Source organism: Fusarium solani, assembly GCF_023522795.1.
Source record: "Fusarium solani strain SB1 chromosome Unknown bctg00000015, whole genome shotgun sequence".
Taxonomy (NCBI): domain Eukaryota; kingdom Fungi; phylum Ascomycota; class Sordariomycetes; order Hypocreales; family Nectriaceae; genus Fusarium; species Fusarium solani.
Window position 1 is genome coordinate 887,111 of NW_027072143.1, and position 19,310 is coordinate 906,420.

The 19,310-nt window shown below is 51.0% G+C and overlaps 5 protein-coding genes across 5 annotated transcripts; 3 read left to right on the forward strand and 2 right to left on the reverse strand.

Moving 5' to 3' along the window:
* Positions 1 to 4: 4 nt before the first annotated feature.
* On the reverse strand, positions 5 to 3,253 carry MRS44_018222 (uncharacterized protein; the record flags this gene model as incomplete). The annotated part of the gene is made up of 4 exons (XM_065616419.1): positions 5 to 330; positions 380 to 2,018; positions 2,089 to 2,925; positions 2,996 to 3,253. The coding sequence occupies 4 exons, from the start codon at positions 3,251 to 3,253 to the stop codon at positions 5 to 7; spliced, it is 3,060 nt and encodes a 1,019-aa protein (XP_065472491.1).
* A 673-nt stretch (positions 3,254 to 3,926) lies between these two features.
* Positions 3,927 to 6,204, forward strand: MRS44_018223 (uncharacterized protein; the record flags this gene model as incomplete). Its single annotated transcript, XM_065616420.1, has 3 exons — positions 3,927 to 4,277; positions 4,326 to 6,101; positions 6,145 to 6,204. The coding sequence occupies 3 exons, from the start codon at positions 3,927 to 3,929 to the stop codon at positions 6,202 to 6,204; spliced, it is 2,187 nt and encodes a 728-aa protein (XP_065472492.1).
* Positions 6,205 to 6,322: 118 nt separating this feature from the next.
* Positions 6,323 to 8,761, reverse strand: MRS44_018224 (uncharacterized protein; the record flags this gene model as incomplete). The annotated part of the gene is made up of 1 exon (XM_065616421.1): positions 6,323 to 8,761. One exon carries the CDS (start codon positions 8,759 to 8,761, stop codon positions 6,323 to 6,325), a length of 2,439 nt encoding a protein of 812 aa, XP_065472493.1.
* A 27-nt stretch (positions 8,762 to 8,788) lies between these two features.
* On the forward strand, positions 8,789 to 9,422 carry MRS44_018225 (uncharacterized protein; the record flags this gene model as incomplete). The annotated part of the gene is made up of 2 exons (XM_065616422.1): positions 8,789 to 8,845; positions 8,940 to 9,422. The coding sequence occupies 2 exons, from the start codon at positions 8,789 to 8,791 to the stop codon at positions 9,420 to 9,422; spliced, it is 540 nt and encodes a 179-aa protein (XP_065472494.1).
* Positions 9,423 to 13,778: 4,356 nt separating this feature from the next.
* MRS44_018226 (uncharacterized protein) lies at positions 13,779 to 14,099 on the forward strand (the record flags this gene model as incomplete). Its single annotated transcript, XM_065616423.1, has 2 exons — positions 13,779 to 13,932; positions 13,981 to 14,099. The coding sequence occupies 2 exons, from the start codon at positions 13,779 to 13,781 to the stop codon at positions 14,097 to 14,099; spliced, it is 273 nt and encodes a 90-aa protein (XP_065472495.1).
* Between the last annotated feature and the right edge of the window lie 5,211 nt (positions 14,100 to 19,310).

Consider the following 19,310-nt stretch of genomic DNA (forward strand, 5'->3'; position numbering starts at 1 on the left):
GTAGTCACTTCGCTTCCGTATCCTCATACTCGCTCACTTCCTTCACCGGTCGTGCCCCTGAGCTGGCTGGTAGGTTTGCCTTGAAGACCCGTACGTCGGTGATTTCCACGGCGGTGGAAATGGCAGATGGGATATCTCCAGCCGGCGCCTCCTCGTCGGCCTTCTTCTGAGCCTCTTCCTGTCTCTTCTCCACTCCCTCGGCTTTGCCTTGCGCGTGCAAATGAACCGATAATCTGGCCCTCTCACTCGAGGCAGGGTCGAAATACTTGTTGAAAAATTCCACCATCTCCGGCTTCGTCAGCTTCTTGACTTGCTCAGCATCTCGTTGAGCTGTAGCCAGTTAGCATGTGCCTAGATATTTCCATTTGCTTGTACCCACCGAGCTCAAAGTCGTAATACTCGCTGGTGATTTGTGACCAGTGGCGAGACGACTCTTGGTCCAAGTTTAGAAGCTTCTTCAGTCTACGGATGACGAGACTTCGCTTGTGGCCCTCAAATTCTGTCTCGCTCATCTCCTCTAGTGTATCCACGTATCTCCTGAGGAAAGCCTCGATTCTGGAATCCAAAAATTCGGGAGTCATCTCGCTCTGGATGAGGAAGCGGAAACCATACGTTGTTGAGAACTCTCGGGGTCCGCTGAAGACAATGTAGCCCAGCTGCTCCTTGGTACGGAGCTGATCGAAAGCGGGCTCGTGCATCATCTGGCCCAAAAGTAGAGTCTTGGTGCGAATTACACGGTCCTCTCTACTGCCGACATAGAACCAGGTCTCGACACAGTGGTTGACATTGGCAGGGTCCTTCAAGGTCTTCTTGAAGACGTAGTTAGACCCTCGCGGCAGGATGAGCGACCGAATGACAGGCCACTGAGCTCTAGGCAGGGTTTGAGGCTTCAGGATGGACTCCACCATGTCCGTTATCTTCAGAGCATCCTTCTTGTACATGTTGCCAAGCACGTAGACCTCGATGAACAGCCGGCCTAGTATCTGCTTTTGGAACAGCCGTACGTCCTCTACCGTGATACTTGGAAGCTCCGCGGCAATCTCTTCCACTGTGAAGTATCGCTCCGGTGCATTCAGCCAGGTGGTATAATCGCCAACTTGGTGATAGGACGACTCAAGCTGCCAGTTGTTGTACCATCTGGTCAGGCGTTCCCTGACAATCTCGAATCGGTTTTCTTTAATATCCAGATCTCGCACAGTCAAAACGACTTGCTCCAGAAGCACGGGAAGTTTGTGGTTGTAGCCACTAACGTTCAAGCACAAACCATGCGATTCAAGACTGGCACTGTATTGCAAGCCAGCGAGTTCCGCATCGTATGAGTACTCTTCCAACGCATCGCGTAACAAATCCGAAAAGAGACGAGCCTTGGCAACGTTCTCGACACATGAGTAGGTCAGCGGCGTCTTTAAACTGACAATGACGTTGGCACGAGGAACCCAGAAGGTGTCATCCTTCTTCCACCATGTCCTTGCGATGCTGTCGTTGCGCAGCACCCGTGGGTTGAGCGCCGGCTCTGTGACCTCCTTCTTTTCAACCCCAAGCTGGTTGGGGATGAACTGGTTCTTATGGGGCAAGTGAAGGCATGACAGGCGCTCGTTGGGGGACACTGAGGCAGCTTGCCTGATCTCTTCCATAAGATCTTCGGGGATCTTCTCGTAACGATACTCGGTTCCATACCACTTCTCTTTCTGGTCCCAGTTGCCAGGATAGTTGCGAGATACGATAACCATTCGAAAATTGTCAGGGCGAATCATGGCAAGGGCGTCCTTGATTTGCTTAGGCTCGAACGTCCGAAGGCGACTGTGACCGCTGAGCAGCCACTCTCGAGGCAGGGGCTTCTGCATGACCGAGCTGATTCGGCTGGTGAAACGGCTGGCTGATTTCTTTTGCTTAAATTTGAAATCCACGTCCGCCATTCCCTTTTGCTCCTGGAAGATCCATTCCTGGGGCGGAGACTCGCGAAGGAGGGTAATGTACTGGAAGAAAATCTTGACGATTTCAGGATAGTTCTTAAGGCCCTGCGTCATGTTAGCACTACTTGGTTATAAACAGAATGTGAAAATGGCGTGCCTCTTCCGTCAAGCGAACCTGGACGTCAAAGATGCCGGGAGTGCCAGGGGAGACAGGATAGGCATCTGCGCTAAGGCTGTTTGCCCAGCCCTTGGACTTGATATACGACATGATGCTTCCAGGACCCCCGTGTCCAATGAGGTGACTGATGTACCTGCTGGGCTGGCTGGCAAACATGAACTGCTCGTCAATGAAGGGGAAGTAAAGGTTCAGCTCCCGCGAGTCCATGACAGGCTTTGCAAAGCATTGCATGCCGAGATCGGGCTCTCTGAATGGAAGCTCTCCGGGCCATCTGTTTGGTGGCAGCTTCTTGTTGACGATGGGAGAGAAAAACTCCACGACCCATTTCTGGAGAACGTCAAGCGGTTCGCGGCCCAGGACAACCAACTTCATGCGGTTGGCCGAGTAGTGTTTGGCATGAAACTCGATGAACTTGTCTCGCACATTGATACCACGAGCCTCAGGGAGGGTCTTGAGAACCTCAAAGTTGCCTGTCGAAAAGTGGCAGAAGGGATGATTGGGATTCGACAAAGATTTCTCGAGCTGATGCAACCGCCAGGTGTCATTCTGGAGGTTCTTCTTGTTCTCGGAATCGACAGCCTTCAGCTCTCTATCCAACGTGCTGGGGAGGAAGAGCGGCTCGATAAAAAACTGCGCGAATCGGTCCAGGGCTTCGCGCAAGGGAGAAGGGTTGCTGTCTGAAGGATCCTGGTCGTTGGCTGGCTTGGCGGCGACATCGAAGAAGTAGTTGGTCGAGGTCGGGCCGGTGTAGGCATTGTAGCTTCCCGAATGAGCAGACAAATACTGACCGTATTCATTCTCAATTGGGAATTTCTCGGTACCCATAAAAAGGAGCTATAGGTAGAAGCAGAGACGTTAGCCAGTGCGCTAGAGGGAATTGAGGGCATCGAAGGTGTGGGCTTACGTGTTCGACCGCATGGGCCATGCCCGGAATATCGGACTCGTCACTGAAGTTTCCCACATTGACGTCAAGGGCTGCGCTGGCCTTGTCGCTCTCGGGTTCGTGGACGAGAAGAGCCTCGAGCTCATTGTCGAGGCGAATGATGCGGTAGTCACGATCGTCGAGCGATGGCTTCTCAAGGGAATCGGTGAGAAGCGTCACGGGGGCATCAGGGCCGCCGGTGATGTTGGGAGCATCTTCGTCATGCTGCGAGTGAGGCATCGTGGTTCCTTTTTTGGTTATGTCTCAGCCTTGGCGGAAGGGTATGAGTCAGCGACAGTCGAGCGCGAAATGTGCCAGGTTGTCCTAGACATGACTTTGAGGGGCTGAGAGCCAGCATATATAATAAGGGTTACGCATTGCCAAAGGGCGTGTTTGCCATTGTTGTGCAGAGCAATGCCGGCCAAGTACGGCCCCCTGCATTATGCGGCTGAGTGAAGGACCCAACACTCAGCCGCCAAGGGTCAACAAGAGAGGGAAGAGATAACTAAGTAGCATCTGCGCGACGAGAACGGCAGCGATGTACTCCACCCAAAGTAATGTTTAGAGTGACGCGCAGTGAGCCTGACTCAATCGTGCATACATTAATGCACTGTCATGTAAAATTTGTGTGGTCGGCGCGAATGCAGGCGCCTTGCAAGGTTCCCCATGCCTTCAGAATGAGGGCTGAAAACCCGGATTCACCGCCGCTTGGCATCGACAAGATTATGAGGCCCCCTGCAACTTGGTGTCGGCTATTGCCCCTTCACCCCTGACAAATAATCCATCTGCGAGAGGGAAAAGCGTCAGGTATAGAGAGCCATTTACGACTGGCTCCCTCACCTGCTCTTCTTTCTCCTAAGCAGAATCACACCCTCTCCCGGGCCACCAACTTTTTTTTCCTACGGCTTACGACATGCACAGTCATAGCTCGTCGGAGGAGTCAGATGGCTCTGGGCGCCCTCGAATGCAGTCCACCGTCACTATCACCAGAAATAACGAGCGAGAGAAGAGAAAGAAGAGACTTTCGCCTCAGGCCTCCATCGACCGCACCTGGGATGGATTTTTCAGCCGCCACCCTGGAAAACCTCTTGCCGTCCTCCCCTCTAGATTCCTCTCGCTCAGTGCGGCTGATTATTGTCAATCGAATGAGTTGCTGGCGGACGCGTACAAGCGCACTGCGGAGAAGTGTAGGCGTATAGTGCAGAAGCGGGCCGAAGAATGCAAGAGAGCGGGCATGAGATACGATGACAACGATTGGATTTTGGTAAGATAGAATACTGCACACAATGGATGCCTCTGCTAACTGCGATAGGAACAAGACCTCGAACAGAAGGAGGGCCATTACTTGAATAGCCTTGGTTCACAGCGCTTTAAGCTCGACAGGGATACACTTCTTTCCCCCTCAGCCTTGACCCCCAGATCTGTCAAGCGAGTCCCTGAGATTTTCGACAACCCCACCTTCATGAAGAATGTGAATGGCGGCGACGTCCAACAAGGAAATCTAAGCAACTGCTGGATCATGGGCGCTCTGACAGCTCTTGGCAATGCTCCAGATGAACTGAAGCGCATCTGCGTCGCCTACGATACCGAGGTTGGCATCTACGGCTTCGTGTTCTACAGAGACGGCGAGTGGATCCAAACCATCATTGACGACAAGCTCTACCTCAAGTCAGCCAACTGGAACCCTCCCAACATCCAGCGACACCTCCTAGAGCAGATTGGCCATGAGGATAACGAGGATGTGTATCGAAAAACCTACCAAACCGACTCTAAGGCGCTCTTCTTTGCCCGGTGTAGGGACCAGAACGAGACCTGGGTCCCACTGATGGAGAAGGCCTATGCTAAAGCTCACGGGGACTATGCGTCTTTGTCTGACGGCTGGATGAGCGAGGGCTTAGAAGACCTCTCAGGCAATGTCTCCACCGGGCTGCAGATGTCCAGCATCCTCAACAGGGACAGGTTTTGGGATAAGATGTCCAGAGCCAATGACGAGTTTTTTTTTGGTGCCTCAACAGATTATCTGGGAGGCAGGCACGTTCGGTCCGATGGTATCTTGGAAGCACATAGCTACGTCGTTATGGATGCTCGAAAGCTCGAATCTGGAGAACGCTTGGTGAAACTCCGGGATCCTCGAGGCAAGGTTGGCGAAGGTACCTGGAAAGGGTCCTGGAGTGATGGTTCTAAGGAGTGGACAATCCAGGTCCTTGAGGAGCTCGGCCATACGCCTGGGAGCGACTCTGTCTTCTGGATGTCGTACGAGGACTTCATGAAAACATTTACCCACCTCGATTGCATGCGACGTTTCCGTGGCCTCGACTGGCGATGCTGTCAGCGCTGGATTGCCGTCGACATACCATGGAAGGAAGAGTACTATAAGAGGTTCCAGTTCAAGTTGACCAAGAACTCACCCCTTTTCCTGGTTCTGTCCCAACTCGATAGACGGTACTACGCCGGCCTCTGGGGACAATACTCATTCCATCTAAATTTTCGGCTTCACAAAGAGGATAGCCCCGATGCTGAGGACTACATTGCGAGACCCCATGGCCACTATGTCATGCACAGATCGGTGTCAGTGGAACTTCCAGAACTCCCTGCAGGCAACTATGTTGTTCATCTCAAGGTTACTGCCAAGCGAGACATTAATGTCTGTTCCGTCGAGGAAGTTGTCAAGCGCGAGTGCCACAATAGGGATCAGAACAAGAAGCTTGTCCAGGTCGGCCACTCACATGATCTGGCTCAGAGCAAGGCAAAGAGTTACATAAATGAGCTCATCAAGCGCCGCGGGGAGAAGGCCTCTGAGTGCCGACAGAAAAAGCGCCGCCTCAGTTGGGATCTGCGCCGGACCAGAGGGCGCGCTTTCAAGAAGCAGAGGCGTCGTGAGGCCTGGGAAGCCGAGCAGCTTCGCCTAGACGAGGAGTACATTGCCGAGGTGAAGGCCGAGAGGGCTGAGATGAAGAAGAGGCTTACTAAGGCTGAAGCCAAGGTTTCTGAGGCGGTGGAGGAGGCTGACGGCGAGTCGGAGGGCGAGGCATTCAATGGTGCTGAGACCAAGCCTGGTGCCGACAAGGATGTCCTGGATTCCATTGAAGTCTCCAGGTACCCGGGGGTCTGTGATGTACGTACCTTAACAGGCCGACCCCACTCCTGCTGGAGAGGGGGTGACGAAACCCGTAAATCCGTCGAAACCGTAAATACCTTACATAACTATTTTGTACCACAATTCGATCAATTCGCATGCTACAATTAAAATGAAAATACCTGCATGTATCTGAGAATTTGGATAAATGATATCCCCACTTTGAACGAACTTCATTTACTTCTGGTTGTGTTGTAGCCAACCTGCGCCGGTCGGCGGTTCCGTCGCTGCGACCCCGGCGCAGCAATCCTGACGTCCGGGGTGGCCTCAATTTCGCCGCCTTCAGGCGCATCGTCGTAGCGAGTTGGCATGCGATTGTAGCCCCATCCTCCGTAATTGACTTCATGTAGTTGAGGGTCATCTTCAACGTCTCTTACGATCGCAAATGGCCTCTGAGAAATATTTAAAATAACTGCGGTTGTTCCTTCAACCCGTGGCTGTGTGAAGATCTCAACCTCATCCTCATCCATTGACTCGTCGTCGGGTAAAGGAGGCAATTCCGGCGATGACTCTACCGAGAGAAAATCACCCGGCGAGGAAGGAAGATCTTGAACTACAATAACGTCCTCGGCACCGGCGGCAGCCTCCACTGCCTCTCGGCGGGCAGTCTGTTCATCCCTCCAAGTGTCGATCTCGGGGATGGAGTCAACCAAGCTCTTTGGGCTTGTTGTATATAACAGGGAACGCCTTTCCTCGTCAGCTTGAAGCCATTCCAAGTAGAAACGTTCCTGGGCCTCGAGCTCCTCGTTCGTGAGCAGAGCTCGGCGTTGCTCCTCTAGTCGTTGTGCTTCTTCGAGTGCTCGGGCTGCCTTTGCTCGAGCTGCCGCTCGACCGCGGAGAGCTGGAGTAGTTGGATTTCCTCGTGTTGATTCCTGTTCTCGTAGTTCTTGCATCCATGCATTCTGATCCTTAGTCTGCCTCTTAAACTCCTTAATCCAGTCGTCATGAGCTCGGTCTGTTACTCTCTCTCGAATCTCGGCGAAGGAGAGGGCGCTGTCGGTTGGATTCGGTACCCGTCGAAGTGTATGCGTTCTCAGGGCATGAATGCGGATGCGCTCCCGTTGGAGACTAACGAGCCTCTGATGTGATAACTTGGCGACGATAGCGTAGTCCAAGGCGGCTTCGGCATGCTCGATTTTGGCCCTGGTAGGGCTACTGAAGTCGGTGAACTTATGACGGATAGAGGCGAGGTCCTTCTTTGCTTTTCTCGGCGTAACTGGATGGATTAGCTTAGGGAACATCGGCTCCTCGATATCCTTAGCTGCTTGCCGTAGCGATGCGAGAACTACTTCTCTATTCGGTGGCCATAACCCTGACTTCTGGAAGCCCGTGTAGATGTGACAGGACAGGAAGGCAGCTCGATACATACGATCCCACATATTAAGGAACTCAAAACGTGTCATCCGAAGTCCGCCGCCGATGATGAAGTCTGTAAGAGCATTGTGTTGTTCCTTTTTGAGGTGCTGATAGACTCCAACGTCAAGAGGTTGTGTGAGGTGACTCGTATGACTGGGAAGCTGGAAGGCGGTGATATCGAACATCTTGCAGTACCAGAGAAAGTCAGGATCTTCATGAGCGGAAAACCCATCCATTAGAAGCAGCCTGTGCACCGGGGCCGACTTCCGTGTCATCTTGGATGCCCTGAAGGCGATGTCTTCGGTCCAGGAAGTTCTCGTGAGATCGGCGTTATATCCGAACCAGGTTTCGATAGTGAAACCGTCAAAATCACTGCTCCGAGAGAAGGAATGACGGTTGAAGTGTTGTATCCACTGGAACGCACGATGGTGGTTATTAAAGCCGGTCTCCGTGTGCGTCAGAACGACTTCGTCATCGATGTTTGCAAAGGCATATTCCTCGAGCAGCGATTTCGCCTGGAATATAAGGAATGAAGGGATAGCGAGCCCTGCGGCGCTGATGGCATCCACCGCTGTAAATGACTCCTTGTTGCCGGGTTGGAAGCTCACGGGTCGAGACTTCTTCCTCTTGCGGATGGAATAGATTCTCGGGCAGTCGTCAACCCAACCGATTTTCAAGGGAGACTCGTCGAAATTCCAGAAATTGCGAGGCACAATATCTTTCTCTTTCATCGTCCTCTCGAGGTTGTCATACCAAAGGTCCATTCTCTCGATATCGAGCTCTGCACCGGCACGGGTGATCTCCTTGACCTTCGGCTTGGTACACTGAATCTCCGGATGCCGCTTCTTAAACCGGCGAGCCCAAGCTGACGAGACCGGAGCCGCAGACACTCCAACTCGGTGTTTCCTTAGGAAGCAGGCATAATTGAGGATGCAGGCTTCTGTAACCTGGAATGCACAGTTCTCGACTGAACGGATAAACTCGATGAGGGCACGTTCCTCGGCGGCTGTGAGTGCCCCAGGCCGTCCTCCCTTAGCAGGCCGCTTCTTCTCTGAAGGGAGCGGCTTTCCTGCTTTCAGGAGATATAGATACTTCACAGTTAGAGGCTTGTTGGCGTTGTGCAGCCTCGCAACGTCTTCAATGCTGTAGGGGCGTGAAGGGCTCCGCCGAGTCGTCTTCGTGAACCCCGCACCGGCTAGATAGGCGCGCGCAGCCCGCGCCGCAGCCTGCCTGGACTTCGCTGAAACTTGGGTCATAATAACTTCACTTACTGGAAATTCAGTATGCAAAATGTCGAATTGATTGGAATCGATTTGGTTGAGTTGTGCGCGTGCAAGTTTGTATGAGGCATTTACGGTTTCGACGGATTTACGGGTTTCGTCACCCCCTCTCCAGCAGGAGTGGGGTCGGCCTGTTAAGGTACGTACATCACAGACCCCCGGGTATTCTGAGAATCTTAAGGCTGAAACTGCTGGTGCAGTGTCTATCTCGACTAGCTCACCGCACTTGACCCCAAAGCCGGTGGAATCTGTGGATGGGGCCGCTAGGAACAAGCAAGAGGTGCGTCCGATCGACGGGGCAACACCTGGTCTCTTTGAAGAGGAAGATCCCCTGCCTGTCAGGGCGCGACCTGCTTATAATTCCGCCGACGAGTCCTCAGACTCTCCCGTTGAGGACTGGGAGGTTGTCCACTTGGCCAATGAGAGAGTTTCAAAGCCTCACGGCATTCCCTATAAACAAGCAGCAGTCCAGGACGACGACGAGACCGAAGAAGAGGGGGCGCCTGCTCCATGGAATGCCGTCGGCATCGTTGGCATCCGGGTCTACTCCAAGGACTCTGGTCTTGAGCTCCACACTATCATGGAGGGCGATGAGTTCCTGGAGGGGCATGGGCAAGAAGGGTGCCACCAAGCTTGACGACGGGGAGCCCAGCGCCGAGGGTGTCCAAGGCGAAGTATGATAAGTCAGTCACTCATCAGTCGCCTGAGGTACGGAATAAACTGCGCCCACTCAGAGATGTGTTTCCTCCGGCTATAGGCGATACACAGGTCACTTTTAGCTCAGGGGTAGTATTCATGATTCAAGTTAGTCAGCCCAATTGCTCTTGTTCATAGAAAATAAGCACCAAAGTATCTTGGACAGAGGGCCTGCTCAGCAGCAAAGCCATCATTGAGGCGGCTGTTGTATCATCCTGTTATCCTGTTGCATTTGAGACATTGCGTCCGATCCTGACTCTGAATATGCGTCTTCCTATGACCATGTCTTTTTGCTATGTGCCTGATGGCCTCTTTTGGGGCCTTCATTGACGACAATAACAATGCCTTCTTATTCGCTAGAAGAAACAAGAGTAGTTTCCCGCTCGATTCATCGCAATAAACTAAACCAACACCGAGACATCAGTTGAATCCACTCGGCCACCGGCGCCAGATTGCTTTAGTTTCGGCCTGACATGCCTAGAGCCGTAGTCTACCCTATTCTCCGATAAGGCTTCTCATCTGAACACAGTCCACAACGCTAATCAGATGGACCGCCGTGATTCCCTGAGCAGAGTGAGCCGTCAGCCACATCGCCAAGATCCCATAGCAGCCTTGCTGCCCTCGACAGAGAATCTAGAGCCCTGGGTGCAAATAACCGATGTAATGTTATGCTCTGGATGCAAAGAGGCAATACTATCCGTCTGGGCAACCCAACAAGCATCTCCAAAGGCATTGAGCGCACAAACCCTTCCGCGGCCATCAGTAACAGCCCGAGCGAGATTCACCGGGAAACTTTGATGACGGAAGAAAATGTTTGGGCTTTGGCAAGGGGGTTCATAGAAACGGTTGCTGCTGGCTCATTTGGACATCTTCATTCTATCTTAGAGCTGAGCCCCCCAAACAGGAACGAAACGATCAACACAAGGGAGCATCATATACAGCCCTGGGGAGCGCTATCTTGTCTCCTCCGTCCACTCACCAGCTTTCTAGATAGCCATATTGAATACTAGCTGGGTAGCGTTAGCACCCCCTCGAGTCCCAACCCTCGCAGTGCTCGATCCTTCGGCAAATGCACCAACACACATCTGTCTTCGACGCCTGACGTGCTTGGTACAGAGACGACAGTATCGGCGTCAGAACATCACCTGACCCCATGAATATCTTCGCCGGAAATCAGTGATGGAGCAATAGCCAAAGCGTCTGCTACTTGAAAGTCTTTGCGGCGGCAACCAGTGCCGCCCACAAACATTTTTATTGGGCTACTGGGTAGCGGAGCCGTGTAGGCAGACTAGCTGCAGTCTCTCCCGCGCTGCGTTAGGCCCTGCGGGAAACCCGTTTGTGTTGACGTGTCCATAAAAGCACGGGGAGTTTCGACTCATATCTCCAGACTCATTGCCGAGGGTCACATTAACGTTCCAGGTTAAAGCTCAGGATAGGCTCCGTTTATGCAAGGGGATATTACTAACCTTGCGCACTTCACTGCCCGCACAGAGCTGCTGACGGTAAGGCCCATGGTGAATCGTCGGCACTCCACAGCCAATTCCCTGAGCCCTAACTCGGCTCGGGGTACCAATGAGATGAGAGAGGGTGCAACGGCTGTACTTAATTCTCGATGAGCACTGTGTGGGTGGGGAATGGCCTGTTGGTGAGAAATGTGAAAAGGGGCTCATGGGTCGGCCGACGTGAAAATTAGGTTGTGGATTGATCTGTCCGTTGGCGTAAAAAAAGGTGGGCAGTTCCTTCGTTGGCGTAAAAGAAGTGGGCAGTTCCTTCGTTGGCGTAAAAAAAGTGGGCGATCTGTCCGTTGGCGTAGAAAAAGTGGGCGATCTGTCCGTTGATGAGATGGGTCCCATGTAATGTAGCCATCGATGTCTAGCGAGGTGTGCCGTGTTTCCCGGAGCAAGCGACCTCGCCATAATATGAACAAAGGCTGCAGATAAAAAGCAAAGGGGTTATGCAGTTGCCTTGCTATCCGCACGTTCGTTCATCAATCCGGCGGCGCCCCTCGTCGGGACCCTGGTTCTCCTTGCCTAACAAACCTCCTTTCCGAGTTTTGGTAACAGCGAGATCTCCGTCAGGCCCGGCTCTCCTTGAATGCTGATTTCGTTATCTGGCTCTAGCACCTGCGTTAGGTACATGCCCGGGATATCTGGCAAATGGGATCACTCGCAATGGAAGACAGGGGCATGCATTCATATTCAGCGGAGCACCGAACTGCGAGCCAGGAGGGCGTCGAGGCTCATCGGTGTAAGAGATTTTATCATATATGCAAGGCATGTTGAGTTCGAGTGCATGTGCGTGCAGATAGAGGAAGAAAACAGGTCAAGTTGGAGGATAGTCTGTATATGTGACAGCCGCTCACTGAGCAACTCGTCTCCATATCTAGCTCCCTTGACCAATGATCGACTCGCCACCGACTCACGCTCCAGACCCAGCAGAAGGAAGTCCCTGGGTCAGAAGACTCGGCGGTATTGAAAACAGCGCCAAGGCAGGCATCACGCCCCTAGTCAGAGTCCGTGCACTGATTGCCTCCACGCCGGGGTCTCGGAGCAAGGGCGAAAATCGCGACTTTCTGTGGGAGGATGCAGATACATGACTCACATAGGGACAGCCTGTTCGGTCGTTGGCCTCATAATTAAAGTGACCTGGCAGCTAAAGCAGGCTCCCTTGCTTAGGTGAATAAGGCTCAGCGTCGACGGTCTAGCTTACCCAAATCAAACATGTGCCCCGTTGCCGCTTGCGATGGTGATCTCTTACAATTGCGGTTGAGGCCCCCAAGGATCCGAGCACACTGTTATCAGCCGCATGGTATGACTCGGGGAGATGGCGGGTTTCAGCCGACCTTAGTCAAGCCCGCCCTCCCACACCTCATCTGTCAAGCTGACCAGTCATGCCCCTACCTCCTCGACATTTCCCCGAACGGCGTCGCGCTACCAAGCCTGCAGGGGCTGGAAAGCACGAAGTATGTAGGCAGGAGACTTGCATGAATCGGCTCGGTTGAGAGCATGAGAGGTGACACGGGGGAAGCTTGCCCAGGCCAACATCTAATCTCGTCTTGAAGCCAGAGGAGAGAAGTGGATCAGGTCACCCGCCGTCCGCCCCTTTTCGATCATGTGGCTGCCGCTATCGAGGTGTACTGTACAGTAGCATGGCTGCATCGTAAACCAAGAATGGAAAGGCCCCTTTAGGCGATTCAGGCCAAGCGCTGTTCATCCTTGGTTTGACAAAGACCGGTGAGTGCCTCCCAGCCTCTCCGGTTTTGCCGGTGTCTGCTACGGGGGTAGACTTTCCATTGTGAGAAGTCGCCGAAGAAATTCGTGGCCACCAAAGCTCTCACACTTGATCCACATCAAACCCTCCACGGGCCGTAGCAAGACTTACCCGCCCACTACGTACTTGCAAACTCGGCCTCGGCCCATTTGATGCCGCGGAATGGCACATACGCAAGACGCATGTTGGCCCACCTCGAATCGTGCCTTAGACGGGCGCTTATCAAGCCTCCCGAACCTTTAGGCACAATTGAGTCAGTCTGGTGAGCCAATGATGGAGGCGCTTGGGGATTCATCGACTTATTTCACTCCATGCAACATGCTGGCTCTTCACCCTGGGTCCACTGATCCACTACATGCCTCGGAATAGTAAGATGACGATACCCGGCAATGGATGCTCTTCAACAATGAGGACTGGCCCACTGACGTACCGTCAACATCCTGGCACCTCTCATAACCTTTCATTTCCCACCAGGCTCCGAACCACCCATGCTATCTCGCCGTTGCCTTCTGTTGCCTCGCTTCTTGCATTGTTGTCCCTTCTCGCTATTGTTGTCGCCCAAAGTCCCAAATTCCGTCGGTCGTGAGGCGCTTAAGCAAGTACCAGTTGACCTATCATTTCACAACAGCGAAGCGCTTGCCATGCGAGCCTGCTCACACTCGGCTATGGGGGGTACTACCTAGTTCCAATCAATACTCGAGGTACCACGGTGGAAGCATTGCCTTCGCTAGTGTCCTGGATCGTGGGTGCTGCAGTTGATAGGCAGCAGACTACAATATTGACCCGCTTGACTCAATCGTCAGCTTTGACTTCTGTTTTGCGTAGCCATAGAAAGGCTACATGTGTTAAACAGAACCATGATGTAACTGTCTTCGGACCCCGGCCGTGGCCTGGAGAGCTTAGATTCGCGCTATAAATTGCTGTTCTGCCCCTGTTCTCATCCCAATAGGGCACACACTGCATCTCTCATTTCCTGGCCTCCTTTGCCTACTATTTTCTCGATTCTCATTTCGCTGAAACATCCACCATGTTTGATCAAAAGACCCTCGTGAACACGAAGAATTCTTTGGGGTTCCATCTGCAGCAGCGCGTTACCGCAGATGCCCAACTCTCGCTAGATTTTGCGTATGCTTCGGAGAATCCTACATCGATTGCAAAGGCGAATGAGCTTCAAGCCATACGTAAGGTCACAAAACAACGTAAATAGACTGTCTTCTAATGTGAGACAGTTTGGAGCCTGCCAGGCCCTACTGAAGAAGAGTTTCAAAAGTGGCTCGAAGTACAGTTAAAGGCCTCGAAAGAAGTTCCAAAGCACTTGCGAGATAGGAGAAAGTGGATATACGATTAGGACTCAAGCCAGAAGCCCAACATACCGCAGAGAGTACTGTGAGCTATAGTAGGTGGTCGGCTGAGGAGTGTTTTGTGATTTCTCCTACCCTAAGTCTACGGACTGGGGCCGGGTAGTATGAACCGTCCTTTGAAGATAAAGTGTGTTCTAGAAGCATAATGATTCAAACTACACTTCTTCTTGTTGCATCGATATTCATTTTGCCTGGATCGTTCACCTTACCCTGCAAGCACTTGCTTTCGAGGAGGATAAACGCTCTCCTCGCTGCTTCGCCCAGACCACAGCGGGCTTATCCAGCATCATTGACTTGAGAGACTCGTGTGGGCTGTACGGTCGGTTCAGGTAGTAATCGACTGTCATCAACGTCCGGTGGCACCCGGTTAGCTCAATGTGTCCAATTCGCTCTCGTGCCTGAACCTGATGGGATAACTGAGCCAGAAGACGGAGTCCATCTGGCGAACTAGCGATGGAGGGCCCATCGACCTATTTTTCATCACCCACTCCATCCAACACGCGGGTCCTTTGAGACCACCGTTTGATCCTTGGATTTGCTGATCTATTGCTTCAAGTGCTGCCACTAAACGGTAAAGCTCTGATACTCGGCACTGGATATGCATCAACAACAACAAGGGCTAGTCCAATGGTGCACCGCCAACATCCTGGCACCTCTGATAACCTTTCATTTCCCACTAGGCTCCGAGCCACCCATGTTATCTCCCCGTTGCCTTCTGTTGCTTTTTGTTGCCTCACTTCTTGCATTGTTGCCCCTTCTCGCCATTGTTGTCGCCCAAAGTCCCAAATTCCGTCGGTCGTGAGGCGCTTAAGCAAGTACCAGTTGACCTATCATTTCACAACAGCGAAGCGCTTGCCATGCGAGCCCACTCACACTCGGTTGTGGGGAAAACTGCCGAGTTCCAACCAATACCCGAGGTAACACGGTGGCAGTATTGCCTTCGCTGTTGTCCCGGACCATGGGTGACGCAGCTGACGAGCTGCAAACTACTGCAGACTCGCTTAACTCATAATTGTATGAGAAACAAAAAGGTGGCTTGAAGGGCCTAGACGCACGGCATAAAAAGGCAGGAAAAGGGCGACTGCATCCCCATTCTCATCCTAAACAACTACCCATTACCCTCCCAATCATCGACTGGTCAACGTAGTCGCCCACTTCTAACTTTCTGCCGACTTCTTTCTTCCCAATTGCCAGCATGGATGAAACGGCATACCTTTCTCATAACGAAACTTTGATGAACACGCGAGGATGGTGTTTGATGCCGACCCACTATAGTCGACTGAAACAAAGCCAGGAAGAAGCTCCGCTTGCACTCAGGGCGAAGTTCGAATACCTCGCAGATCAAGGTGGGATCATTTAGTAGCACATGCGGGCTTCCTATTCTAACGCGAGATAGTTGAGAAATTTCCGCACCCTTCAAAAGAACAGATTGCAGAGTATTTCTCCATTATTAAGGCAGCCGGATATGATATGAAGACGCAGCCAATGGATGTGAATGAATGGGCGTATATTGGAAAGGAGAAACCAAAGGCATTCTTTGATACTGTCCTTCAGTCGATCTGGGCACTTTTGGGGTATAAATAGTGATTGTTGTAGGAGTGTTCAAGTTTTGAATAAGAAAACTTGGAGCGGGGCTGTGTAACATTTGACCACAAGATCAAGACTCATTTGAGGCATGCGGATCCTCCCTTCAATACAGAGTACAGAGTAGAAAAAGTGTGATTCAACCTATGCCTGCTATCCATCCTGCCTATTGCGCCCCGGTCAGAGCTATTTTGCTCAGTATTGTCTTATTCAGAGGTTCGTACATCATTCTTTCCGGCTGCCAGCTCGGTTCAGCTGTCACCGACTATCATGAGCCTCAGGGGATACTCAGCCCGCTCAATGTGTCCGACAGGGCTTCAGACACTTAAATCTATTGGGATTAGTAGATTAGGATACCATGAAAGCAAACTCTTCAATGTACTCACGATACCTTTTGAGGCAACAAATTACCGCTTTCACACAAGGCCTCTATATTTGGACCCGAAGAAAGGCTACGCGGCGAATAGAAGACATGAAAAAAGTCAAGGCACCGAAATTAATACAATACAAACAAACCCAACAAAACAACAAAGCTGATTCTCATTCATTCAGATGCGGTTTGACATCCCCAGGCTTGCACACCTGGCAGCTTTGCAGCTCGATCCGTCAAAAGCGAAAAATCGTGGGACAGGCGCGAGTGCTTTGGCGAAGCTCCCACAAAGAAATCCAGAACTTCGTGTGCATATTTCATCAAGTCTAAGGCAACCCTATAGTCTAACTGCCCATTAAAAAGATTTTATTCGAAGGGTGATTTATTACCCCCTATCTTGTGGCTCTTACTTTTCATCTGGTCTAGATAGAACTAGACAAAACATGCCAAAATTACTCATATCCCTCCAAAAATAGCCGACCTGAGTTCTTTCAATTATATTTCTTTTATTTCTAGTACAATTAGTTATTTTTACCGATCTTATGCGAGAGTTCGTAGTACCTGAATTCTGTCCAAAACGGGTAGCTTCATCACGCACTGATGGACGCCAAGTAAGTAATGCATATCTCATAGCACCTTAGATGGTGTATGGAGAACCCCATTATGCCCAATCGTCGGGAGGCTCTCAGGTGAGTGATATAATTGGTCTGCCCTGCGATGCAGGACGCCAGTCCTGTCGGCAGGCTGGAGATAGGAGGTACATATTCGAAGTTGCTTACTTCCCTCCAGGTCCGGAAAGTCTGTAACGTGAGAACCGCAAGAGTCACGGTCTGGGAAAGATTTTCCATCTTTATAGCTGGTGGCCTCGACTTTCCTAGGCAGCGCAGAGTAGAGTAAAGAAGACATCTCAGACAAGTTCGTGTCTGCTGTCCAAACATGGGACAAGGCATTCCAGACCGAACGAATGCTGTCTAGTAATGCTATGAGGATGTAACAAAAAAAAATGAGGGGCCGGAAGACGGAACAGAACGATGAGGAGTGCAAGGTCAGAGAAGCATTGCAGCTACGGTGGACTAAGAAGTTGACCAGCGGGAAGTATGGTTCCAGGTGTACCTACGGCGCCTCTCTAGGTAAGCACCTCTATGAAGATAAGAACCGATTGTAGATAAAAGTGTTAGGATTTATTCCAGCTTTATTATGCCTTTATCGTTCCATGTTGGCATACTCGCCTCGGGGGCTAGCATTTTCGTCTTGTTGACTATACTCGTGGTATGGCTAGGCTGCAACTCGCGCGTCTATAACTCTCCTAGGTCTATTTGTTCTTGCTTCACTGCTTAACTATATGCTATATAGTTTATTAAAGCGGCATGAATCTTGTTGGTGCTGGATCGGATGGCTATAGATCTAGCACCACATAATACTGGACTGGACTTCTTGATGGCATGACGAGGAAGGCGTCAAAGGCTGGGCAATCGGCCAGCGTTATAGTCCAAGAGCATCAGGGGAACCAGGCCGATCATATATCTAGGTTTCCATGTTGGAGATCACAAGTGTGAGGCGACCAAGTCGGTGGCAAGGTGTGGAAGAAGGAGGAACATTCTACAAGAAATCGTGCCTGTACATAAATAGTGGTTCCCCTACTTCACTTTGAGATATGAATTGAAGCAACCTGCATCTTCTCATTTCAACATTCCAAGTCATAGACACAAGCATCATATCTGCCATACGTGCATGGCCCTCTACTCCTCAGCTAGATTATAATATCTACTACCTTCATTCCATCTTTATCTTAGAAAATATACCTTCCCTGCTTCATCTCAAGACTATGGCTTGCAAGATGCGACTTTAGCATCATAGGGCATAATATAACATAGACAGAGATTTTATCGTAATAACGGCATTGAGACCATTTCATGACCGTGGCATGCTATTCAGGGAGAACAAACTATCCCTTGATATATTATATGATCAAGTTCTGTAAGATATTGATGGATAGTCTCTACGTAAAGAGGCACAGTGGGATACATCAGCTTCTTTTACAGCCATCTCGCTAAGAGTTTGGCTATCTCTTTATGTGCACGACATTTCTCATACAATACACTTCAACGTATAAGTAGAGAGACATATTCCCTTAGCTGAGCAGCGTTCCGAAACCTCGAAGGATATCAATGGCATTGTCTTAACGGGTAATTTCTCCCGCCTCCACACCCCCCTCCCCCCGGGCCCAGAATAGAACCAGAGTATACCTAAGAGGAAAGATAATTTTACCGGGCCTAATCTTTAGGCAACTCCTCCAGAAGCACCGAAATCCTATGGTTTACCCCTTCCCCGTTCTGTCGACTGATGAGAAACCGCGGGCCCATCTCCTGCTTATTCATCATGGGAATCTTATTTATACCGCAGATAATCAAAACACCAACTATCAAAATCTTTATTGTCTAAAAAACCAATGGTAAATTCATGTGAAAACTCCACGGACATCATAGGTGCTTACTGAGACTCCTAAGGCTCATGCAAGCAGCTTCCCAACGGTGTCCCATCCTATGTCTGGGGACGGGCTTCTTATGGGCGTTGGAGTCTTACGTTTGCTCGCTTGAGCCCTAATAAGAGCCCATGTCCCCTGCCTTCCTCATAGGATTAGGGAAGTCCCCGACGAGGACGCCCCAGGCCTTATCCCACTTTGCTAGCCGGCCAAAGTCAAGACCCAGAGTTTCTTCAAAGTCATATTTGTAATCCATTAAAATCGAACACGGAATGTTGAATAGGCAGGAGTGCCTTCATATAAGCACTACTGTAAGAGCTATTTATGGCCACGGTGAAAGCGTGAAAATCCCATCTGTCCGACCACGGTGCCCATTTCCATAACATCCGTTCTGGACTCCTTTAGTCTTGAAATTGGGCACGGCTTAGCTCAAGCCCCCTGGACTCTGCATTCGCATTAGATATGTCTAGCCTGTTGTTTGTATAGTGATCTACTGTGCGTCCCAATAGAGTATTACCCTTCTAGCCTTTGCCTTAACCATATATCCCCGTGATATATGATCAGCTTATAAGGCTGAAAGCAGTGCACGGAAGAGCAACCGAATACCCACAGTGATAAGACCTAGACTAGAGTGAGGTGTTTCATCAATGAGTATATCGTAGTGGTTCATAGTTCGAGCGCCTATAATGAGTATGAATTTGGCAGTGCACACCGAACTGAGAACAGCAATGGAATATAATTGTGACGATCGTATTATTCCCA